This window comes from Fundulus heteroclitus, chromosome 5 (assembly GCF_011125445.2).
Source record: "Fundulus heteroclitus isolate FHET01 chromosome 5, MU-UCD_Fhet_4.1, whole genome shotgun sequence".
Taxonomy (NCBI): Eukaryota; Metazoa; Chordata; class Actinopteri; order Cyprinodontiformes; family Fundulidae; genus Fundulus; species Fundulus heteroclitus.
This window is the reverse complement of record NC_046365.1, coordinates 30088093-30114637: the sequence shown is the minus strand read 5'-3', so window position 1 is coordinate 30114637 and position 26545 is coordinate 30088093. Positions and strand designations below refer to the sequence as shown.

The window sequence follows — 26545 nt, the reverse complement described above, 5'->3', positions numbered from 1 at the left end:
TGAACAAAAATGCAATCATGTTTTCAGTAGGGTCATCTTTTTGGAAAAGCTATTTCCGAGGCTTGATATTAGCCAGTTTCATCAAATCAAAAACCAGTTTTAAAGTTACGGATCAATATCCTATTTTACACTAAACAAAAATATAAACGCAACACTCTTGGTTTTGCTCCCATTTTTTATGAGATGAACTCAAAGATCTAAAACTTTTTCCACATACACAATATCACCATTTCCCTCAAATATTGTTCACAAACCAGTCTAAATCTGTGATAGTGAGCACTTCTCCTTTGCTGATATAATCCATCCCACCTTACATGTGTGCCATATGAAGATGCTAAATGCCCTGAGGAGAGTTTGATAGTCTTACGAGACAAAGGTTTAGTTACCTGGCCATAGTTTGGAGAAATAGAGACATAAGAAACATGTCAAAATTGACCAGATGTCAAACCTAGCTGTGGCAGCATCATCCTGTGGGTCATAGTGGTGTCAGTGATGCTGATGCATTGCACAAAGTTAGTTGCATAATACAACTTCCTTCAAAGACTATAGTTTAACTTCAAATCAACAGGTTGGTTAGATAAAATTAAATAAACTGTCAAATTTTGAAATTAATTGGAGGATAATTAAACCAAACTAAAAAAATAATTGTTTTGAAATGAATAAAACAGACAGAACACAATTGAAAATCTGTTGAGTATGCACCCAAATACCACCAAATCCATTCAGAGGTGCAGTTGCTTAAATGCTTTCTGTCGTATTCTTGCTGCATAACTCTGGTGCTCTTGAGCTTAAGATCAAACATATGTTCTCAGGATTTTATGATAGAAAGCAGAATTGATGGTGAGGTAAAGTATGGCCCCAGACCATGTCTCTGCCATTTGACTTTCTGTGTGATTCCAGATGCTACAAAACACACACCTTCCAAAAAGATTAATTTTTGCCTCATCAGTCCACAGCTTATTTTCCCCAGAGCCTCATAAATCATCAGGATGTCTTTGGCCAATGTGACACAATCTTTTTGTTCTTTTACATCAGCAGTGGTTTTTATCTTGGAAAACTCAAATAGAGGCTATTTTCTTATTATTGAATCATGACCCTTAAAAAGAGGCCTGCAGTGCTTTATATGTTGTTCTGGGTTCTTCTCGGAGGCCTCCTGGGAGAGTTGTCACCACCTTTCTGGAGTGGTTTTGGTTGGCCGGCCAATCCTGGGAGTGTCCAACTATGTTCTATGGTTTCTCAACGTGTGGATAATGGCTCACTGCAGCACACTCAAGTCCAAGTGCTTCAGAAAAGGCTTTGACATTGCTTGTTATTCATTCTATTATCCATGTCTTTGGAGTGAAACATGATGTGTTTCTTTTTGACCTACTTCATGTTGTCAAACAGCGTCAGTATGATTGATTTCTATTGTACAAGTCTGGTAGTAATTAGGTCAAGGGGCCATGAGTTCTTCTCATAAACTTGAACGCGGTTCTCTTCTGGTGACTCTCAGCCATTCTCAAAGTATACGGTGAGAGCAGCAGAGCTACAATGAATACAGCTAACACCGAAGCTAACCACTAAGCTAACCGCTAACCAGATATATAAACACTAGAAGTGCGCATGGCAGCAAGCAAGCGGAAACTACCAAGGAACGAGCATGCACATTGACGTGAGTGCGTCAGAATGTTTGGCATGTGGAACAGCCAATAGATATGGTGATACCACCAGAACTTCAGGGACAGAGGGGGGTGAGGGCAGAATCAAAATTATGACCAATCCTTGCTCTTCGTCCAGTGATTGGTCAGTTTTTCCAGGCTTTCAGCTCCCAGAGATCAGATTTTTTAACCTCCTTTTTGTGAATACATAATATATTCACTACTTTCAGGATGGAAGCGCCATTTCACCCAGTAGAACAAAAGGTGTTTCTGAACGGGATTACCAACTATAGCTTTAATCTTAAGAAATAAATTCTTGTATGAAAGTTTGTGCAGATATTTCCGACTATCCCTTTGAACCTGTTTGAGTATCTCTATCTACATGAGTATTTCTATTCAGAAAAACCCCCTTGACCTCTGATCAAAGTTACCTTCAGCGTCTTAAAAGCTGCCAAGGTCATGAAGTTATGAAAGTTTTGTTTTCTGATCCGAAAGCTGTGCTAAAGAAAAAAAAATGGTTGAGCTGGAAGTTTTTCAGTCTATATCAGGTTGTGTTTGACCCGCGGAGCATTTGGCATTTTAGCTAGCTGGTTGTTAATCTGCTTATCGGAGCTTTAGAGAGATGGAGTTTCTCTCTGTATCACACACACACACACACACACACACACACACACACACACACACACACACACACACACACACACACACACACACACACACCTGCTCTTTATCCCGTCTCACCCACACATAGACACACTAACACTGTTTTAAGGTCTGTCACACACACACGCTCACTGTAGTCCATTCTGTCTGTTTTCATTTCCTCCCTCTCACCTTTCAGACCCTGTTACAGTCTTATCCCCATCTGTCAGTGCTTCGTGAAAAACGAGTCGCTTTGGTGCTTCGTGTTCACATGATACTCTCTGGTTTTTGCGTTTACTTTAACAAAATGGGGAAACAGCAGAACAGGCAGCAAACCCAAACCCTTTAAAAACGTGTTTTTAAAGGTTAAACAGTATCCTCTTTGTTCAGCTCACACTAACCACTAAATCATGAAATTTATGTATTTACGCCACCGATCCAGTCTGGTTACACCGCTGGCCAGTGTTTCTATATGGTTAGCGTCCTCCAAGAGCAATGCGCCAGCAAAGTTATGTAAGTTTTCACCACTCTACCAATAAGTACTTGAGATGTCCTCTATTGAAAGTCAATCTATTCACCCACTGACGCGTGTTATGGAAAGTAATGCCTGAAACAGCTATTAGAGGTGGCTACGAGCTGTAAGGAAGTAGATTCAATCCCAAACTACAGAGACTGCAAGGTTTGACCAAGAGCCGAGGTTTGGGCGCCAAATTTGGGTTTTTCTAAACGCTCATAATAAAGTTTGAATACTCAAAACTTTTTTTTTTGCATTTAATAAAGTCACAGCTGCAGATACGTCTTACACAGTTATGGTTCTGACAGGAGCTATGCCAAAATTGCAACAGACTGACAAATATGGCCGCTAGTTACCACTTTCCAAATAATGGCCAATGCCCTAACATATCCCAAAGTATGCTTAGATGGGCACCAGTCTCCGATCGGAGCTAGATTAATAGATCAAATTCAGTCGGGCTTACGGAGTGAAGAGTACCAACCAGCAGAAGTTTCAAGAGTATTTTCTGGAATGGGGAATCTCTTTTCTTCACTCTTGTTTGAGATGGAGCAGATATGTGAACAAGATCCATGTGAGTTGCCGAAAGTCTCCATCACCAGATTTATAGAGGGACAGAAGGAGAAAGCAGCCATTGCTTCAACAGGCTCATTTCTTTCTTATAATGAATGACCCTCCAAAAATCTCTATTTGATTAAATTATTATATGGCAAAAATGGAAAGTTTTGACTCTAGAAGTCAGTTCAAAGTCAAATGTTGCCTCAACGATGATGTTTAAACTCCAGCTTGGAGAGCTCACTTGTTTAAACCCAAAAACTTGGGGATATTTTTCTCTTGTCTTTATGTAAACATCTTTTCCCCTTTTACTTTTTAACTATATGTTGCATTATTTAGACAGAGGACAACAATCTTCTTGTCTGTTTATTTCACAAAATGTTAGATGTTTCATAATTGAAGAAACTGGCAAAATCTTGATCCAATTCAATACAAAACTAACTAATAAAAAGATAAATGTGGCCAAACAAAGTTATAATCATCAGCCTGGGATACTGGCGATCACTTGTACTGACTTAAATGTTGGCCATAGAAAAACCTATCAGTCAACCTCTGGCGTTGATGTTGCTCAACCCCAAGCTTTGGTTGGAAGACTTTCTTCCAGGTAAATAAATAGTGAAAAATGTTTTGTTTTACACAAAAAGTTCAGGTGAGCTCGGCATAACAGTTTGGAGTCATCAAACTCATTTCTGTAGTTTGCTTCCTCAGGTTCTCTTAAGGAATGTCTGTTCAAGCTTTTAAAGTTTTTCAAAGTTTTACTTTGACTCTTTTATATGCTCTTTGTCAGTCATTGTACCTGACTGCCTTTAATGAAGCAGTTCAAGCCATTCAGCTCTGGCATATGATTCCCTCTGGTATGAAAATTAGCTGCTCTTTCACACCTTGGGCGTTTTTGTCGCTATCCAGATGTCTTTTACTCATCAATTCATACCCTCCAGAGGGAAGTGTTGTACCCACTTTTACAGCTGACGATTTAACATATTTTTCACTATCCTTCTCAAGGCCCGCGGAAAGGACATGTGGTTATTTGTCTCCAATTAATGACAGTCAATTTGAGGTACCTTTGTTTCATCAGGGTATTATGTGATTTTCCACAAGAATCAACTTGCCCACATGGAGATTCAAGACACAGTTAATGAAAATAGAGCACAATATAACATTTGGACAGAAATAAATGTAATCTCCACATTTCCTTGATCGTATAATTCTATAAATTATGAAAAATACTTGGTACCCCGTTGTTTACATAAATGGGTATGGTTTAAGTTTATTGTTATGACATGGTTAGTTTACGGACACGAAATGGAAGTAGGAAAGTGTAAACAGCAATGCGAATCAGTAGGAAATTAGCTAAAGAGCAAACTGGGGTCACAGCAATGCTCCTAAGTTAAAGGGAGCACTTAGTGTTGTTTCTACAAATAACAGAAACATTTAAAAAAAGAAAAAAAAATGTTTTTAGGCATTTTTCTGAATCATTTTGATTCAGATCTAACATCAGTTTATATATGTTACCAATAAATAGGGCTGCAGGCTCCTACAGCTAAATATTGCGGTGACAGTGTAGGTTACAAGTAATCCACATTTTCCAGCCTCTTTTCTTTCTTTGATACCAATAATGTCCCTACCAATTTCTGCAAACTTTAGCCACTAAAAAAGGTGGTCATAAAGGGCACCATTTTTGCACCATTAGCCTAAATATATTATTAATATGTAGCATCAGACTGCATGGCATTTAAAATATGATATTCATCCTACTATAGTAACTTCGATATTGCAAACATTGATATCACGAGGATTATTGCAAACAAATTTATTGTGCAACTTTACCAATAGAATAAACGTATTGACTATACCTTTTCGGAGTGAAAATCCTGATGCTACACACCTTAAAAGATGTCCTCATCTCCCAGCCACTGTTTTCGAACCCCTCAGTTGCTTTGCAGGCGCTTTGAAACAAACCGTGTTAGTCCAGGGTTTGTTTTTTCATGCAACAACACCAACTGTGTTTTGTATAAATATTTTATTTGATTCAGTAAAATACTGCTTCCATTTTTCTATGGATAAAATGTACCAGACGTAGAAAACAAACAGCATTAAAAAAAATGTTATAAAAATCATCAGGGGATACACATGAATGTTTTACCAGAGGAAGAGCAAATCTTGGCGTATGAAACCTCCTCCCAGTCACTGTTTGCAGAACAATATATCCCAACCAGAAGATGAGTTGTGATCACTCAGGCGAAGGAGCAGAAACAAGTTCTCGGATGTTCAAATATCCAAACGTTTCTCCTCTTCACTGAGAAAAGTTCATTCTGTCTGAGGCGCTTCCCTGGGTTTGGAGGATTCGCTTTTTATAACAAACTCCTGAGCGTGCCCCTCAGGTTGAAATGAGTCACGTATTCGCCATCGCACATCCCACAACGGTTCTATAAAACATGTCCTTTCACAGCAGGCGGAGGCCATGTTACAGGTGCCGTTTGCTGCGTCCTCCACTGCATCCTCTACCTGTCTCGCCTCACCTGATACCTGCTCAGAGAAAAGACTTTGTTAATATGAGAACGGATTAAATCAACTATTATTGGCACAATTCTTTACTCAGTACAAGCTAAAAAAAAAAAAGAAGCAACCATTCCTGGCCGTGTTGTTCATCGGAGCTTATTGCAGTATATTACCCCAACGTTCAAGTAAATTCTGTAATTTTTTTCAATTACTGGCCTTGTGATGAAATGCAATATTTATTTAAATAAATTTTAATAGTGGTGCCATTATTTCTATATAATGTTATTTTACTCTAAGGTGGCCGTGTGCTTTTAAAGTTCAGATTTGAGTAAGCAGGTTGCCACCACTTATTTATTTCTCTCAGATCACGCCAGTGTGGTTTTCAGATAGATGAGATAGGTTAGTTTAAAGGAAGTCCTAAAGCTGATGTAAAAAAAAAAGAAAGTTAAATAAACATTGCACATGTGGTTTAAACCATGCCTCATCAGGTAAGGTGGGGAATGTTTTCAGGGTGTTTTTGTTTTAGCCACAAGCGCATTTCGTAGAATGTTTACTGGAGAGGCCTGGAGGATAAATAGAGCCCCTCATATCCTTCATTGGTTGCTGTTAGTTTCATTGCCATATATTAAGACTTAAAAATTAGCAACTGGAGGAATGAAAACACACATTCACGTAAAGCTGCTTGTTCACCATTATCTCTGTCCTGGTTTTGGCCGATGGGCCGTTTGTTGCTGCACGTGCACTCCAAGTGGTCCTCCAACGTCACCTCCACCTCCCTCAGTTTTGGCCGTCGCCGTACGTACTCCACCTTCGCCACCTGAAACAAACAGAGATTTGAAGAAATCTGTCTTCAAACTAGAAAACAAAACATTGTTAATGCATCATGTGAAAATTCATTAAGTACACTGCAAAAACGGATCTAAAAATAAGGAAATGTTCTTAAAGTTAGTGTATTTGTCCTGATTTGAGCAGGTAAATAAGATTATTTGCCAATTGAATGAGTATTTTGACCCCTAAAATAAGATGATTAGACATCCTGCACTTCAAATAAGATGATGGAGATGAGTTGTTCCTATTTTAAGTGCAAAAATCTTATTCCACTGGCAAATCATCTTATTTACCTGCTCAAATCAAGGACAAATACACTAATTTTAAGAACATTTTACTTATTTTAAATTCAGTTTTTGCAGTGTAGTCCACTACAAGTCAGCTACCTATACGCGCATTGACAGAACTTGTCAATTCATGCATATCATATTTATTGGTTCCCAATCTATGGACCTAAAAAGGATATTTTTAAAACATAAACCTACATAAACTCCTAAATTCATGGAGTAATTCTGCAATTTTTGGGGAAACATCTTTGTACAAACATGATACTTGTGGCAGGCTTCTGTTCCATATTCTGAACCGATCATCTTGTGCCAACCAATGGAAATCATAACAGATGCTGCATGAAAAACTAGACTGCATCAGTTAAAGCCCATTAACTTGCAGGGGAATCATCATTTCTGCTATTTACATGTTAGGATTCTGACCTGAACTAAAACACGTTACCTAGAGACACTTCCTGAACTTACAAATGAGCCTTAACTCTTTTAAAACACACAACACGGTGTAAGCAGACGGGTGTGCCTCCTCTTGCTTGGATCAATGAATTGCATTCGCGAGGACAAGAGGCTTGATTTCAGTGCCAACAAAAACACAGACACCACAGTTAATGTCTCAGCACGGCAGCTGAAACAGTGGCTCCTCAACACGTGTGCACGTTAATCTAGTTATGCAGCAGTTGCATAAAACATGCCCGCTTCATCCTCACATCCCCAAATTGCTGGAGCTTTAGGTCTGATCGCTAAAGCATCTCCGTTTCAAGTCTGAACAAATTCGCAAGCAGCCGAGCTGAGGCTTGGAGGAGGGACAAAAAAAGGTTCAGCTGCGGTGAGAAGCTGTGCAGGAGAGAGACGCTGTTGAAAGGTAAGCCCTGGTATTTCGCAGAGAATGGCCTTAAAAACAGAAAGAAAAAAAAAAAAAAACAAGTTGGAAGCTGCAGGATTCCGAGGCAAAGTTGAAAAGCTGCATCGGCAAACTGTGTTTCTAGTCTACAAAATGCCTGTTTTGTCATCGGGGCTCAAGCTGCAGCCTGTGGTAGGTCCATGCAGCTGTAATAGGGATTTTTCGTTGATTATTGAGAACGGTATGAAGAATTTATGACATGTCAAAAGCGTAGTGAGCTGAGCCTTGGCCAGCTGAAGGAGGGGCTCGCCCCGAGCAGCATTAATGCAAGACGCCCACCACCGCCTACGGCAGCAGCAGAGCGGATAATGATGTTGCTCCTTTATTGCTAATCTTTTTCTTTTTTTAAGTGTTGGAACCAAATATGAAATTAAGGGCAGGAATTAAAACTTGCACAACACCCTCAAGGTTTAGATAGATAAAAAAAATTGATCTTTGTAAAGAAGAGAAGAAAAAAAATAATTGCTGTTTAAAGTTTACATTGGCAGGCTTGTGCTTGTTTAGTATTTATGTAGTTTATCTTCAGTAGCACAGTGTACGTCTGTCTGGAGTTGCCAGAACGAATTAGAGATGTCTGAATGTCATCTAAAATGTTACTAAATGTCAAAGCGATTGTGTAGACCGAGACACCCAACCCAGGACCCTGCAAGGCTTTGCAAGCATAGACAGTGAAAGTCTGAAAGAGAGGAAAATGTGCTCAATTAAGTTATAATGGTTTTTCAATTGAGTACGAGTATGTGCTATTTAAGTCTTAGGATGACATGCAAATAAGAAAAACTGCTTCTCAGCAGGGCGCTCTATTTGAAAACATAGCAGACCACGTGATAATCAGCGATGAGGTCTGTAGCCTCTGTCCAGGATCAGCAGGAACGAGGCTCTGAACATTTCCAGGGAGTCCTCACACCTTCTCCAGGAGCCGTATGAAGTGATGCTATCAAACAAATCATGCAGCAACATCAAACGCTGCACAGCTTTCTGCCCCGAGCTGTTAGTAAAAAAGTCTGGCAGGCGGTTAAAGATTGTGCGTTTCACATGATTGTACTTATTCCAAGTTTCTGTTTTGTGTCTTTGTCTATTTATTAACTTGTTGCACAAATCTGTTGAAGATTCTAGACAAAAAAAAACAACACTTTATTTGCAATTAGGTATGAAAATAAAAGGGTTTGACTGAAGATCTAATGAATTTCAATATCTAAGATTGAAAGAAATGTCTGAAAGTAGATCACTGCATGAAGAAAAAGAGGTCTGAGCTCAGGAGAGGAAAGTTGTTCAATCTCATCAAGCTTGAACAAGTCATCTGAGAATACTTTGAGCCTTGAACTTGAGTTACAGATAGATAGCTAGATAGATAGCTAGATAGATAGCTAGATAGATAGATAGATAGATAGATAGATAGATAGATAGATAGATAGATAGATAGATAGATAGATAGATAGATAGATAGATAGATAGATAGATAGATAGATAGATAGATAGATAGATAGATAGATAGATAGATAGATAGATAGATAGATAGATAGATAGATAGATAGATAGATATTTCTCCTATGCTTTTCTTCCATGTGGACAAACTGAGTTCTCCCATTTTCCCTTCGGCTGTGTGTGAGAGGGGATGCGGTGGTGACCGTTTACCCTCCGAACACTGAATCTCAACACATGTGAGTGACTTTATTTTTGATTTCCTCTGTAAGCAGACAAAGAACGAGTCCTTTCATCTGAGATTGGGCTTCCAAAGCACAGAAAATTCTCCTTCTCTTCTTTGTCTCGCTCAACCTCTGGCTACTCTCAAACACTCAAAACCTGCCTTCCAGCCTAATTTTTTCATCAAGTAGTTCAAAAGAAAACAAAAAAGATTTGGATTTATCTCCCACGTATGTTCAAAACATGACCTATTGATTCTCTTCCTGAACCACACATTTTTAAATGGGCCCGTTTGAACACCTGGTTAACCTGGTCTGAAAGCTACCATATTCATAAACAAACGTGCTGGCAGAAGCTCAAGACACACTCATAATCTCACTGAAACGCACACACACACACACACACACACACACACACACACACACACACACACACACACACAGACAGTGGTTCAGGTGATGACAGTAATTAGTTTTGGCAGATTGGGAGTGTTTACCCCCAGTAAGATTGTTCATTTCTTCGTCTGCCGTTCACCAGATGAACGGCAGAAATCCTTTTTTACATGTCAGTAGAGAAATTATGAGTGTCTACAAAGAATTTACTGCAAAAACAGAACTAAAAATAAGTAAAATTTTCTCTAAATGAGTGTATTTGTCCTTGATTTGAGCAGCTAAATGAGATTATCTGCCAATGGAATAAGTATTTTTACCCCTAAAATAAGATATTTAGATAAACTGCACTTAAAACAAGACGATGGAGATGAGTTGTTCCTATTTTAAGTGCAAAAATCTTATTTTATTGGCAGATTATCTTATTTACCTGCTCAAATAAAGTACAAATTTTAACTTATTTTTAGTTCTGTTTTTGCAGTGTATGCGTATATTCATTGTTGGCTACTGTTTGTGAGTCTCCCTTTCTATGTAGAGTCTCACATGTTTCCCTTCGGCTGTAGCCCTGTAGTAGTGGAATACAGTATTTGGATGCACAATTAATGTGGGCAGAACTTTGCCTTATGTACTTTACTGATTTAATGTTGTCATCTCTAAAGCTGCTCAGAATTACGATTCAAATCCATGTAATTTGTAATCTGAATCGACTTGAATCGAATTGAAGTTCAGAGCGGAAGGTTTTAAAGGATCGTATGAGCTGATCTTGTACAGAGCAGGAATTCTGGATACCAGATGTTTTTACTGGCATCTTCGTGAAGAGCTGAATCAAAGCTGGATGTCCGTAGTAATGCACACGGGGAGAAGGGATTTAACTTTTTTTCTTTTACCTTGACAGTGCGGTGGTGTTTGCGCGCCGCCTGGCACCTTATGTTGTTTGTGTTGCAGCAGCCTGTGCAGCGTTTCACTTCCACGCAGGGAGGCCAGATGATGAAGTTGGCTGAAGTGGGGTCCACCTGACTCCTGGGGATTTCATAAATGGTTGTGCGCACTTTGCACACGGCCGGCACGGCTTCTTCCACCACTGCAGGGGGAAAAGACGTTCAACGCTTTCACACAGTTTTCACAGACAGAACAATTTTGCACACCGAGCCATCTGAGTGGGTCTCACCGGTGCTTCTTTTTTGTCTCGTGTGGGAATGTGCTTTCTTGTGAGTAGGTACGACGTGAGAGAAGTCCTTGTGGTGGCTGTGTTTGGTCTCCTCAATCACCTCATTCTCTGGATGGAGACAAAATAGGACACATTGTACTGTCAGGAGCACAGATCCTTTGGTGAAACACATCTACTGAAGCTCATCTTACAACTCCAGTGACCTTTGAGAAACTTCAGTTTTTTCCCCCTCCTGCCCCAGTCTGCACTTTTTAAAACTCATTCTTTAAGAGTTATGAAAATGAGTACATTCATATCAACTATACCGGTCTTATAAGATTCAAAGAAAAACCACCAAGGCATAAATGGTTTTTTTTTTTGTTTTTGTTTTTTTACCAAAGGGTTAATGAATGATAAGCGAAATGTGGGAAAAAGCCGAATGCTTTCAGCGACTCGGTCCAAACACATTCATTAAGTTTCTCCTGATCAGAGCAGGGGTCTAACGTGGTTATTCTAACCGAGTTATGATGTTTATATGTGTCGACAAGTTACTGAGTTTTCTCCATGTGAATTTCATCAGAGGAAAAACAACCTGTCGGGGTGTAAAGGTGATTTTAAATTAAGTTTAAAGGATCAGGCCCGCTGCATCTGGAGCTGTTTCGGGTCACCCGGAGGTCGGCAGAGGAGGAAATGTTTTGCTGAGTCTCTGTTTGAAACATTAAGCTAATAAAGAACAGCAAACTTCTCTTCATTACTGACATAGATGGCTAGTTGTCGTCCTTCTGATCTCTTATAATTAAATCACTGGATTATAGTCCTAAAAACTGATTCTATTTTGGCCATCAGAAACATTACATCAGACAGTTATGATTCTGGTGTTAGTTTACCTTTGGAACCATCAGACCGTTCAATGCACATTGAGTTCCAGGCTATAGTCTGCAGCTTGAATTGCATCGAGAAACTTCTGCTTTTTTATGTGACAGTGAATAAATCAGTGTACTGTGGCACATTTAGGATCGCATTATACTGTGTGACACAGATTAGGCTCTTTGACTGAATTATATTGATGTGAATTTGATTTATTGTGTATTTGTACATAATTAGAAATATAAAATACCTCTAAAGTGCTTTGAAATGTCCTTTGGTTGTGAATTGGTGCTACATAAATAATCTGAACTGAAACTGGTTTTTATCATTCTAGGGAGAGCAATTTAAAAAAAAATAGGTTTGTAGGAAAGAAAATAACCACAAAGAGCTTTCACAGGTTGTTGTAATTTTGGATTCTTTTAATCTTGTGTTTTACATAACCAGCATGGTAATCATGAATGGCCTCTGAAGACTTTAACTGTAGTTAAAGTTAGAAATCTAACTCTTATGGCCACTGATAACGGCCTGATCGCTTGCTTGATCTGAGTGCAGCTGCTCTGAGCTGTTTCAAGTCTGATTTATCTGACAGATTAAAGTTTATACAAGGATATATTACCTCCTAATCTCCTTCTATAGCACATGTTGGTATCCCTCAGGCGTCTGCTGTAGTTCCAACTCTTTGCTCCCAATGCATGTTCCCTCTGGCAGAGATATTATCAGGAAATGCACAATTCTTTCCATTTTATTGCTGATGATACAGTTGTTGCTATCCATTAATCCATGTGAGACTAATCATCTGCTGAAGCAACAGGCGTGCCTTATTCAAGTCAGGTGAAACGAAAGTCGTTGTTATAAAAACTCTTGGTTTCTCTTGAGCTCTAGTTAATAAACAATTTTGAAGCTATTTTCCATCCTGTTCATATCAAAATAAGATTGTGGAAAAAAATATTCTTGCTTTTATTCCTCATAAGATGAAATGCTGCAGTACATTTTTAGCCTTGTGCCAAAAAAATTTAATTAAAATTAAATTACAGGTACAAAATGCAGCAGCCAGCCCACACATGCATGCCCACAAGAACTCACATTTTTCCTTTGTTGGCTTCTTTTTACTGGCTGCTTGTTAATAAAAAAAATTAATTCAAAGTTTGACTAATTACTTTTAAATCTCCTAACCCCAGGTGAACTCCACTTAACATAATGCAGCTCATCACTGCCCAAAAACACTTTGCTTGCAGCAGGTTCTCTAGTCATGCAGAATGAGATGCAGGCCTCAGTGCTCTGGAATCCCTGCCTGGATCTGGAACGCCAATTCCTCTCTTCTTTTTAGCCAGAATTGTCAGTTTTTATGGAATATGTTTTTAACTTTGATTTGGGATGCGTTCACTTGTGTGTCCTATTTAGTATTTTAAAAACATAACTTGCTTTTGCTACATTTAAACGTTTTCTCTTGTTTATTTTAGCTCCAGAGCTGTTGTTGCAAGACCAGATCTATTCTAAGTTTAAGTCTCTTGAGATTCCTGCATTTAAGATGTTCTTTGAATAATTTTTGCAAGTGCTAAAACAAATGTGTCATCTGCATATATTTGTCTATAAATAGTAAATAGTAGTAAATCATTGTCAAAAAAAGTGTAAACCCAACCAGTCCAAGAACAGAGCCTTGTGGGACCACTTTAGGGCAGTAAAGGTAGGAAGCTTTGATTCCATCAAAACGATTACATCTGTGTGACAGATGTAATTGATTTGATTGATATGATTTTATACAAAACAGCATGTTAGGAAAAATCATGGCCTACAACTATGCAAACTTTGATTTTGCAAGTAATAATTTCCACATAAAGAACATCCTCAAAGCAATTTTGAAAACGTACATTAACAAAGAATCTGTCGCTTAGAACCCCTTGCGGTTGTGACCTAAAACGTTCAGCCATTTCTCTTTCTGTGACAGTGCATTTTTTTTTTTTTGTGTGCACACATTCACAAGTGCACGCCTGACACAATGTGCTGGTTGACACAACAAAGTTCAACTCGGCCCGCTCCATCTCTCCATCTGCAAGGCCCTCCTCCTTGTGGCCTGACATGCAGGAATTTCAGCATGAATTATACATAGCAACACAGCAGCCTTGCAGCGAGTCCTGCTCTCAAACTAATAATGGGCAGCATGACAACAGTATAATGAAGTGAGCCACTTGACCCCCACTGAGCCTGGGGAGCTGTCACACTCTAAATTTGCATCTCAATGATGCCAGGATTAATGGTGGCACCGGTCTTCACCGAAAGACATTAAAAAAAGATTTGGCTATGTCTCAGAAGAAGAAGAAAAAAAAAAACATTGTAAGATGCACAACATTTCAAAGTACTTGCGAAGGTGAGCTTTATTTTACAATTTTCTCCTTTTCTCTCATCTCACTAACCAAATCAGCTGTGATTTACTATTTCACTGCATGAAAATAAAGTAGATGTTCTTTGTGCTCCTACTTGCAGGTAGGAGCACAACGAACTGTTTCTTTTCAGCTAACAAGCTGAAAAGAAACCAAAAATTGATTTCAAAAAACGAAGGCTTTGCTTCTAGCAACATCTGGGGAGGCCTCCCAGTAATGACATGGCTCAGTGTTGTCTTATTCCGCCATGGAGCACATGCAAATAATACTTCAGAGTCTTTTGAGGAGCAGGTCTTAAGGCAGAACCCCAAAGGCCACATGCAAGCTCCAAGTGCCTAAGACGTCGGAACTAGTAAACTAATTTTGGATTTCTTTCTTCTGGGCCTTGGCCCCTTATTGTAAAAAGGTAAACCAAGATTTTAAAAACTCGTGGTTACAAAACCGCTAAAGGTTTGAGACTTAATGTTTCTATACTTTAAAGCAATTTTAATTAAAAGACCTATTTTACAGGATAAAATAAGAGATGTTGGTGAAGATGGCCACTTTCCATTGTATTATAATATTAATGTCAGTTGTTTGTCTTAAGGACTTTAATTCTAGAGAACGTCTAGAACGTAAAAAGGTAAATCAAGATTTTAAAAACTTGTGGTTTCAAATCTGCTAAGGTTTGAGACTTAATGTTTCTATACTTTAAAGCAATTTTAATCAACCTAGACAGTTTTTTCTCAGGCTGCAACCCAACCATTGCTGAAAAAAGTCAACCACATTTTTCTTTCATAAATCAACCAGCTAATATCAGCATGTTATACTCCCAGTGATAATCTATAAACAAGCAGAAGGAAAAAACAGTGTACACTCTATCTTTGTCAAAATTAATTGATTGTGTAGATAAAGTTGCTGGCCTATATAATAACAATTATCAATATATTTTTTTATATTTAAGCAACAATAGATCTTATTCTTGTTATTTAAAAAAAAAATCTAATAAAACATGGTATGTGGGTTGATTTTAAATTACTGTGTAAAAAAAATCTGTTAATAAAAAGTTTAATCAACAGTGGTCCAAGACTGGAGCTTTGTGGGACCCCTACAGTGAGCCAATGAAGAAGGGTTTAATCCCATAACAAAAACACACTGAAACACACACTCTTTTATGCAAACCCCATGCCTAGTGCAGATTCCATCTCTAAAAAAATGTCCTTTTTTATTTGCTAACGAATAGGTGTTCAAAGTTTAAAAGTTGAAAACAAGGGGAAAATGTTAATTACATTTCAGTTTTGTTATCAAGGCTTGCCAACAACACCAACCCTGCTTTTGAAGCTCAGAAAGGTTTTGTCTGTGTGCACGGCCTCCCTTGTCCTCCAGCTATTTGAGACCCTAAAATACTTATCCTCTCATTGTTCCTCCTTCAAGAAGGAGAAGCAATTCAGATACCTTCACCATCAGTGCCCCGGGGCAGGGAAATAACTTGTCTGAAGAAATAAGGGTGTCAAACTGCTCTCAGTGTTTGTGACCTCTACTTAAATGCTACATTTACGGTTAAGGCCCTATGATTACATAGCAAATTGTTATTCATCTTGATTGTCTTTTAAATTTTTTCTTAGGAATTATTGTCACAAGCTTTGTATTTATTCAGATAGAAGTTAGGGAGTTTTACCAAACATTGGGTCAAAAAACTATGACCTATGTTGGATTATGAAGCGGCAAGAGGAAGCCTTATCATTCTTCATAGATGATCATTTGCAAAAAAAACAACAATAAAAAAAGACCTATTTTACAGGATAAAATAAGAGATGTTGGCAAAGATGGCCAGCTTCCCTTGTATTATAATATTAATGTCAGTTGTTTGTGTTAAGGATTTTAATTCTGGAGAACGTTGTTGCGCCTTTAAGCTAACATCGGCTTTTATCCTAAGTATGTAAAGCAAATTGTTATGATAAATAATTTGACCAAACAAGTCGGTACACAGGTAATATCTTATGCAATGTTAAATAACAGACTTGAATTTTGGTATTAAAGGTACATAGCAACGTTATTTGGCTTTTTTTATTTATTTTTTATTTATCAGTAGATCACTGTGGTTGCTTACAATGTTTTTATGAAAGATTATCATGTCCTGCTGGCATAGTAGTTCTTATTTGGTGTTTCATGCTTTGTTTTTGCTCAGTTTGTTAGTAAACAAAGCCTGCCGTGTTTATTTATAATATTAACGGAAGTACTGCGCATGTGCAGGAGTGGTTAAAACAAAGGAAGTGGCTAACAGCTATTATCATTTCCCAGCGAAACATTGAAGAATGGTCCAAGAGCCAGTGAAAAAAATCTATCTGTCTGTCTGTCTGTCTGTCTGTCTGTCTGTCTGTCTGTCTGTCTATCTATAAGTTATTTATAAATTAAGGAAACCGGCATTTTGAGAGCGATACTGTCATTAGATGTCGCCACTTCTGTTTATAATTGTCTGATCAAGCCCGAGAGAGGATTATTGTTTGTCTTAAAAAGGACCATCAAGATACTATCAAGATGGAGGCTTGGTGTATATAACCATATTTTACCATGATTGAATGGTTTTTGGTCTTTTTTAAGCATATTACATGGCTATATAACTTTAAAATTCAAGTGTTTATAAGTAGAAGTCCGGAGTATCCATTTTCCACTCGATTAGTTCAGTCTGTCCCGATGAACCGTTGCCATTCAGATTTAAAGCTAACATGAACATTTGGAAGACTGGTTTAAATTGGCATCTTGCTGCTATTGGACTGGAAGCAGTGGGTCCATTCAATGAAACCAGTACATTAGTCCAGTGCAACCAGTCCCTGTGTAGCCCATCTACTCTCTTTAAATGACATCAGCAGCATCAGATCTATAACTGTTTTTTATATTGTTCAGGTCCAAATGAACATATAATCACTTTGCATCTTGTTTCCTCCAGAGAGATGGTGCTGTGGACCAACTCCCCACATACTACACATGCATAAAAGCATCAGGAAACTTGTATAACTGCCCATGTGGCCCATGTTAAAAACGGCTAGTTTCCTTCAGACCAGAATATAAGCTACTGATTTGATCCATTTTAAGTGTTATTCTTTTCAGTTCACTTTTTGGTGGTATTAATGTCAGGCAGTTACTTTGACCCATATTTTGAAGAATAAACCCTACTCAGTATGTTGGATCAAACTCACAGCATCCCTGTTGTATTAATAAATCAACAAAGGATCAATCAATATAAAACCAGGACTGGGTTAGAAAAAGGGAAAAACCCAGGAGTTTTTTTTTTCTGTAGGCCTACAAGTGTGCTTAGGATGGATGGCCTCAAAAACCCGTGTCTCGTTCGTATTACGATTTAAATAATTTAAACTGGATTTTACGCTGAAACACCCCGGAATATCCAATTTTTTAAGAACTGTTTGAGATTTGGAAGAGGGAGACGTGCTGTAATAAATTGTAATAAAGTGCTTTACCTACGGAGTCTATTTCTAGCAGCCGCTGGAGGTCGCTGATGCTGCGGATCTCGCTGCGAGAGAGCCGCTCCAGCAGCTCCCGAGGGAGAGGAGACTCCTGGTGATTCATTTTAACAGATTAATTTAGATTAAAATATGCAAGTGCAAACTGGAACAAAAATATTCACCATGCAAACATCGAGCGTCCTTAAAAGTCTCCACGCAGCCTCTGTTGCGCTCTTATAGCAGTAAATGTGCGTCTTTACGCAGCTTGGATTTAATTTGTTACAAGCAAGACAAACCAACACAACTATATCGAAACAAACGAAGAAAAAAACGACGATGATTTACGGTGACTAAAAGCTGCATGTAAATTGGTAAATCGGGTCATAATGCTCACCTCGGCAGCGGTGCGTAATAGGCAAAAATAGCCGGCCAGGAGGTGGTAGACCGCGGCTTTCATCTCCTCTCAGATCCGCTGCATGAGCACGCAGAGGCGAAACTCCAGTGCAGGAGCCGGACTGTCGCTCCCTGATCTTCACAGCTTTGAACCATCCCTCGGAAGAATAGGCTGCCTCCAAAACTTTGGTTAAGGCGATTTAAATTCAATATTTAAATATATATATTCAAGATCTTAAAAGAAATCAAACGTGGAGTGTGGCCTGATGAACAATAAAAGTCACATTTGGCGATAAAAGCCTGAGTATTCCAAGAGATATCCCTATAAGAAAATAAATGCAATGTATAAAAACGCAAATAACGCAAATAAGCCTAACTAACGCAAAGTAGATTTCCAGGAGATCTTTGCGTCAGATTTGCAGGCGCTGACGCAAGCGAAGAAATACTTTCATCAAGATATTTTTTTTTACACGCATCTACAAATCCAGTTTTGTTCACAACGGGATCCGGTCCAAATTCACACACTTGGTCCACCTGCACCGTTTGATCCTCTCAGCATTTTGGTGGAAAGAGCCACACCAAATGCAAAACACTTGGCAGCCAGAATGAAACAAGGGGAAAATGCCCGAAAATCCACAGCGCAGCCCCGAGGAGTTGGCAGTGAGCTCCCAGCGTGGCTGATCTCCGGGGTGAATGAATATGGGATGCTTCAGTAACAGGATATAACTCGGCGCGTTCTCGTAGCACAGTCGTGAGCGCGCTTTCCATAACCATTTGTGGAAACGAATAACCTGGACTCCTCCAAGTTTTTGGCTGCTACAGCTGAGCTTTCCGATCAAGTATCGATCCAGCAGGGTCCCAGATTGGAGAGATTTGGGCAGGCATTGCATTTTGTTTGACCGGTTCATGGATGGAAAAGAAAATAAGAGTTTGGAAACAATGTTTCCATCTCCAGACTTTGTATCTAAAGTCCATCCATTCAGCGTCATTCTTTGGTTCCTTATCCTTCCTTCCTTTCTTCCTTGATCCATTCATCCCACTCGTCCGTCCATCCATCCATCCATCCATCCATCCATCATTTCTCGTTTTCTCTTCCTTTTGCATGCACTACAATCAGACCCTGGCCTCTGTAACTTATCAATTAATGTGTCTATGAATATATATATATATATATATATATATATATATATATATATATATATATATATATATATATATATATATTCCAAGTTGAATACTAAAATATCTGAATGCAACTGTTTTAAATAATGATTCATTTGGTTGTACACATAAGCATGTCGCTGGTGTTGCTTCAGTTGTTTTAAGATGTTGTGGTTTAGTACTGTATTTTAGCCCATTTAGCTACCCCCCCCCCCCAAAAAAAAAAAAAAATAAATAAATCTATGAGAGAAGTAATGTTGTGATGTAAAGAAAACTTAAAAGGTCTTTGTTTTAAAATCCATATCGCCATTCTTTAATGTTGAACTAAAACACCATTATTCAGCAACAGCTGCACAAACAAAACCAACAGATTGATGACTTTAATTTACTGAAGTGATTTTCATTACATGGAATCTGATTCATGACCTATTCAATAATTTGTCTATATTTCTTTCAGAGCCCGTATAACACATCTGGAAACAGGTTTGCATGTGTGACAATACAGACACCCAAACATTGAGAGAGTGAAGCAGGAGTGCATGTAAGACAAATAAGTGACCGTGTAAGATATTTACCTGCCGTGAAATGAGGCTCATTAATGATTGGTCAGGCTGCGACAACACTGGCTGCGAACAGGAATAAAAACTCTGCTCTCATTTCTTGCTCCGATGATCCATCAAACAGGCAAAGTTGCAAAGACTTTTAGTAAAGCATCAAAAAGTTTACAAATGTTGGAATCACTGGAGCCAACATGATCAGAAAAACTGGATTATATATATATATATATATATATATATATATATATATATATACCCCGCCTCTCACCCAGTGTACGCTGGAGATAGGCACCAGCACCCCGCGACCCCATGAGGGATAAAGCGGATCAGAAAATGGATGGATGGATATATATATATATTTCTTCCAATCCACTTCTCAAGTAGAAAACCCATAATTATGTCCCAAGTAAAATAATGCAACCCTGGAACACAATACTTAAAAGAAACCTGATTTTGATCACATTTTTGATTTAAAATGCTAAATATGTCTGTAGTTCATGGAAATTTACTTACAGTACTTGCTGTCTGTAAAATATTTGAAAATTAAGTCAGAGAAAGCCCAGAGGTGTTAGAATGTGTGTTAAAGGTAACATTTGAATTTCATCCAGGCTGCAACAGAGCAAGACATTAAGAGAATGACAGTAAGGCTGAACATGATTTATCAAACTGAGCTATGAAACTCTGTCATAAAACTTGCCAGACATTAACACGTTGGCAGCATTTCCGAAATCTCAGAGTTAAGGTAAAGATCTATATTCACCAGGTAATATACATGTAAGTTTTGTACAGTCCTTAATGTCAGCTGCTATATTTGCTCAAATAAGATGCTAAACATAGTTTAATATTTATGCTTTGTGATAATTTTGACTTAAAACATATTGGTTAAACCCTGCCTCCCCCTTTAGCTAATAGAAACAATCAATGAACACACATATAACTACATATAAATAATAATTAAGCAACAACCTCAGACAAAGCCAGAGATCAGAAATCAGAAACAACATTCTGATAGATAAATATACGATAATGATAAGGATTTTTCTCTGAACAGATTAATTTGAAAAGGTGTTTTAGATAAAATGAATCTTTTTAGAATCAATAGTCTTTATTGTCACCATATGTTACCATAGTGAATTTTCTTTTTGAGACAGACACTTGCTCATAACATATAACATAAAACACGGAGACACAAGGCGTAACATTTCCACACTTTTTTCTTTTAATAAATCAAATCTGATGATTGCACTGACCAGCATGCTTCCTGAGAAGCTTAAAGCATGCAAATAGTCTTTAGGGTCTGAAAAGACTCGTATACGGGTCAAGAAAGTCTGATATCAGTTTCTGTGCGAACGATATAAGTTGCTGTGTTATTGCATGAATTAATCAATCAACGCTCCTCAATATGCGCAATAGTTTCTAAGCCTTCAGCTACAGAACTGTGCAATCAGACTTTCCCTGAGAAATTGAAGTGTGCAACCAGGCATTAACCAATGTGTGTTTGTAACACATAACAGACCACCAACTTCTTAGCATGGGCCAATAGCCATCACAGCTTTTGGAAAATAAGCTGTTTTTGAGTCTATTAGTTATGGATTTAATGCTTCTGAAGTGTTTACCATTTGAAAGTGGGTCAAAAAGTACATTGCCTGGGGGAGTGGGGTAAGTGGCAATGTGTCTAGGCTTTTTTCTGGACTCGTGCAGCATAAACCGTGTTCAGCTCTTGTAGACGACATCCCACAATCCCCTGTGCTTACTGTTCTCACCGCCTGTGCCAAATCCATCCTCTTGTGCATTGTTCAGCTCCCCTACCACATTGTTACACTGATACATAAAACAATTTCTATTGTAGCTCTATGAAAGTTTTTTAACAGCTTAGCGGAGAATCCAGTCCATTTCAGTTTACTGAGGAAGAAGAGTCGTTGTTGGGCCTTCTTCACCAAGAGGGAGGTGTTCACCGTCCAGGAGAGGTCAGAGCAGATGTGAATGCCAAGGAACTTTATGCCGTCTACATGCCGCACCCCCTCGCCCTGTATGCAAAGCAGAACATGTTCAGTCTTCCTGGACCTCCTGCAGTCTACTTGCTGGTGTTCAGGATCAGGTTGTTCCTGGAGCACGACTGTGTCAGATTATGCACCTCATCTCTGTAGTAGGTCTCATCATTGTTAGATATGAGACCCACCACAGTGGTACTGCCGCGAACTTCGCAACCGTGTTTGTTGGGTGGATAGCAGAGCAGTTGTAGGGTGAAGAGAGCAGGGCTGAGGACACAGCCTTGCGGCGTGCCTGTGCTGAGGATCAATGGGGCAGATGTGTCTTTCCTGATCTCCACCACCTGGGGCCAGTTGGTGAGGAAGCCACTGATCCAGGTGAAGATAATCCACGGTTTTGGAGCTTCAGGGACAGCATGTCTGGGAGCATGGTGTTCAAGGCTGAGCTGAAATTCACAAATAGCATCCTAACATAGGTGTTAGGATGCTGCAGATGAGTCAGAGCTGTGTGCTAATGAGACAGCTTCCTCTGTAGAGCGATTCTCCCTGTAGGCGAACTGCATGGATGGCTTCTTTGATGTACTTTAGGAGGATCCTTTCAAAGCACGTTATGATGACAGGGGTCAGAGCAACAGGACGGTAGTCGTTCAGGCAGGTGATGTTTGTTTTCTTGGGAATGAGCACAATGATGAGGACTTCAGGCAGGAAGGGGCCATGGAGAGCTGCTGAGAGAGGTTAAAGATGTCCAGAAAACCTCCAGCACATGATTTTAGCGTTTGACCCGACACCAGGTCTGGACCTGCAGCCTTGTTCGTGTTGACCTTATTTAAGGAGCAATTCACTTAGTATTAATGACCTTTTGTGGATTTAATCAGCGTTATAGTGAGCCAACAAGATCAAACTCGGCATGATCTCCTCACATGCTGTTAATGCCAAATCAAAGTGATTATCTTTCAGGTCTTTGCTCTAAATGAACAGAGATTAAATCCTTTGCTGGAATGTGTCATTTAATTAAAGAGACTACTTCTGACACTGTGTATCAAATGAGAATAAGTGAATTGGAAAGCAGTGGTTCTTTTGGTCAGGGCGTGAAGAAATTATAAAGGGCTTAGGGCTTTTTTCTGAGCTGATGCTTTATAAAGAGAAGCTGGAATCTAAAAACCCAGCCTCAAGCTTTCCAACATGCACTTACACATTTATACCCCTTCTGTGTGCTTCTCGTTCTTGTCTGCTTCATTGTCCCTGATCTCACACACACTCGTTTAGGCCGTGGAAACATTTCGGGTATGTTTTTGACTAACCGTGTCTGATAACAGAAGAACTTAACCTAATTTGGGCATTTGGAGTCATTTACTTTGATTATTATCCAAGTTTTAATGAGGGGAATAAAAAGAAGAAAACTCCTGGCCAATGATGGTAGTGAGGAGATAAGCTTGTTAGATTCGAGACGAGGCAGATTTAGAAGAAAGAAAGAAGAGTTATTTGATAAATACCAGCTTTTGTTGGACCAAACTTTCCCCCAATTAAAACCCAGTTAGTCCAACAGAGCTTCATACCACCAACACAAAAGTCCATCGCTGTCGCTGAACTTCCATGCAGCCATAAAAGGCTTCGGCGCAAAATACACACAGAAAAAGAGACAGAGGGAGAGGAGGAGGACAAAGAACCGGAAAGATGGAGGGTAAATGGGTCAGAACCGAAACGGATCTTGAATGGCATCGCCAGAGCTGTGACCCTGTCACTTCCTCTCAACAGCAGCTTCTTTGAAGTCCGGTGCTTCCAAGTGTTTTTGGTTCAACCAATGTTGTTTGGGCCAGCAGGACTCCTGGCATCAGAAATAAGACAGGACCTTCAGATGTGAAAACCTTTTATTTTATAACATTGCTTTTCAAAAAGATGCACAGGAAAACTGGGCATCAGAGTCACGCTACAGTTGAAATGTGTTTTAATGCGGGTTGTCTCATCTTCTAGGCAAACAAAAAATCTTTAAATGCCTCTGTCACAAACTCTGTTTTTACCAAGATAAATGCTGAGAGTTTCCACAATTAGTTAATCATTTAATTTAATTAACATTTAGGTATTCGTTCTTCATCAGTGATCTGAGCTCAACCACACAGAAAATCTGTTGAGTTTGTGAAGAGGAAGATGAAAGACACCAGATCCATCAATGCAGATGACCTGAAGGCCGCTGTTAAAGCAACGTAGACTTCCTGAACAGCTCATAGGCCGACCTCCTGCATGCCGCACCGCATTGATGCAGTATTTCATGCAGAAAATGCTCCAACCAAGAATTGGGTGCATAGAAATTAAAATAGATCTAAAACATCTGGCCAAACCAGCACAGAAACTATTTAACAGAAACAAAATAATCAGCATGAACAGCAGGAATAGGAGGTGTTTTGCCACTGTTCATTTTATGACAAATAATTACTGCTAAACATGGGATTTTTCCCAACTGAATTAATTTACTAAAGTTAAAGGTTATATTTTTTTATTGCGCTTTCAGACTACTTAAGTAAAACATAAGATGAATTTATTTTCAGACTTTTTTCTCATCGGTGGGCCTTATGACAGCTATGACAGGTTTTCTCACACTTGTTTATTTCCAGTCAAAAGTTAAGACAAATTGTATCACCGTTTTATTTATCTAATTTACTTTAATGGAAATGGAATAGTAAAACTAAGATAATTTAATTTATATGACTTTCTAAAACAAAGATTTAAAAAACTAATTTATGTATTTTGTCAAACTCAGATGTAAGGGAAAGCAAAAACAAAAATAATAATAATGAGAGCAAAAAAGTGAAATATGCACATATACCAGCCCATGTTTGTTGTTTTACTTTACGTTTTTGATACGAGAGAGTAGAAGCGTATCCTTATTAAATCTATCTGTACACATCACATTCCATCCATTGCCTATGCCTGCTTATCTTTGCATGGTTGTAGGGGTGCTGGAGTTTCTTGCTGCAAGGCAAAAGAACCAAGCAGCTGGCCGGTACACATGACAGAGTCAGCGTTTTCCATTCGCTCTCTCAATGAAGGCAAGATGAAGAAACATAAAAATTACAGGCAACTTTTAAGAGGAGGCTGCAGCAGATTTGGGTAAAATGAGTGTTTAGGAAACTCAGAGGGAATTAAAGTTAATCCACTAAAGCATAAAAAACATTTTTACGAGCACTGTGGTGGTTAGAGGGCTATCCCCAAATCTCTTTATGGTGGCAGAAGAGAAAAAAAAAAATTAACACTTTAAGAAACTTTCCCTCCCTCGCTTGTTCAGCCAACATAAGAAGAAGTCTGGCCATATTTTGCTGTTGTACCCAGAATTAGTCCACAGCTGGACACCTGCCAAAACCAGTTGTGCAGAGCATGAATGAATGTCTGGTCATGAGCCAAGTGGGGATTTATGGTGGGATTACCATCTAAAACATGCTGGGATTTACCTACATGCTTCGCCCCCCTCCCGCCATCTCCCCCAACCCACCAACCCACCCGTCTGTTCATCCCAGGCTCTGAGAAAAGGTTTATGTGAAGTTCTGTTTGGGGAAGTGAAAACACAGAGCCCTTGTGCTGAATGAACTCCGAGTCATGAAGACAGAAAGGCTGCTTAACTGGAGGAGGCACACAGTCAGCGCTGGACCTCCCACCAGTCTGAGTCCGATTTACTAACTAAACTTGAAAGCTCTCAACGGAAAAGGGCCTCTACGGCCACAAAGCTTTTTAATTCCTTTAATGATGACAATATAAATATTTATACATGTTTAATATCACAAATGTATTTGGATTAAGATGCCAGTGATGGTATGGAAATCTGCGCACTGGGCACAGAGTGGATTACAGTGCGCAACAGATTTATTTTGAAAGAAAATGTGATCTAATATTCCTGACATGGCTTTATTAAATCTGAAAAATAATAAGGCATAACCGTATTAGTAAGGGTTCTAAAGATTACTTTCACATAACAGGCACAGGTGAACATTAAAATAGAAGAAAGCATCCATGTGGGAAGTGGCCTCAGGAATGTTTCTGCTGTGCGACAGACACAACCTTGCCGTCTTATCAGACCTGTGAGACCAAACATTGCTTGAATGAGTGCTTCCTGCCCGGCTTTTGTTTCTGCAGTCCTTGTTTCTCGCTGCAGACGGTAAAACCAAAAGGCTGTTTTCACTTGCTGTATGCTTCGGGAACTATTTCCGAATTTCATTCGTTCATGTTACGGCCACGAACCTCAGAGAGATATACTAGTATTTTATATGAGAGACCAATATAAAGCTGCTCATTATTAAAAAGGGACCAAACAGTTTCTTTATTTACAGTTTTTCTAAATAGGAAGATGAAAAAGTTGGTGTACATTCACATTCTGTTCTCTTTGTTCTGATACCCTTAAATAAAACAAGCCTTCAGAAGTTACCTGATTAGTAAATAAGATCCACCTGCTGTATGTCATGTAATCACAGTGTGAATCCAGCCTTTCTGTGAAGGCCTGAGAGCTTAGTTAGAGAACATTGGCGAAAAAAACGTCAGGAAGTACCAAGGAAGACAGCAGGCAGGTCAGGGAGAAAGCTGTGGAGAAGTTTAGATCAGGGCTAGGGCTAGAACATAAAGCTTTGAACAGTTCACAGAGCTCTGTTGAATCCATCCTCCAAAAGAGGAGCAGACAGACTGGACAAGAAGGAACGTCAACCAGAGCAGCAAAGGCACCTATGGTAACAGTGGCTGAGCTGCAG

The 26545-nt window shown here is 39.0% G+C and overlaps 1 protein-coding gene across 2 annotated transcripts; it reads right to left on the bottom strand.

Moving 5' to 3' along the window:
* Positions 1 to 5348: 5348 nt before the first annotated feature.
* Positions 5349 to 18470, bottom strand: LOC105921022 (platelet-derived growth factor subunit A). 2 transcript variants are annotated; one of them, XM_021313031.2, is made up of 6 exons: positions 18114 to 18470; positions 17735 to 17831; positions 11056 to 11163; positions 10775 to 10968; positions 6511 to 6661; positions 5349 to 5871 (listed from the first exon to the last, which is right to left on the bottom strand). In XM_021313031.2, the coding sequence occupies exons 1-6, from the start codon at positions 18174 to 18176 to the stop codon at positions 5861 to 5863; spliced, it is 624 nt and encodes a 207-aa protein (XP_021168706.2). In that variant the 5' UTR covers positions 18177 to 18470; the 3' UTR covers positions 5349 to 5860. The 2 variants fall into 2 exon arrangements, with proteins under 2 accessions (XP_021168706.2, XP_012712154.2); XM_012856700.3 differs by having other exon boundaries at positions 6535 to 6661.
* Between the last annotated feature and the right edge of the window lie 8075 nt (positions 18471 to 26545).

Bases quoted from the DNA above. Each gene is read 5' to 3' on its own strand.
- LOC105921022 (XM_021313031.2), bottom strand. From the start codon at position 18,176: ATGAAAGCCGCGGTCTACCACCTCCTGGCCGGCTATTTTTGCCTATTA. The intron at 17,832-18,113 runs GTGAGCATTATG...ATGAATCACCAG, and splicing joins TATTACGCACCGCTGCCGAG to GAGTCTCCTCTCCCTCGGGA. The intron at 11,164-17,734 runs GTAAAGCACTTT...GTCTCCATCCAG, and splicing joins GCTAGAAATAGACTCCGTAG to AGAATGAGGTGATTGAGGAG.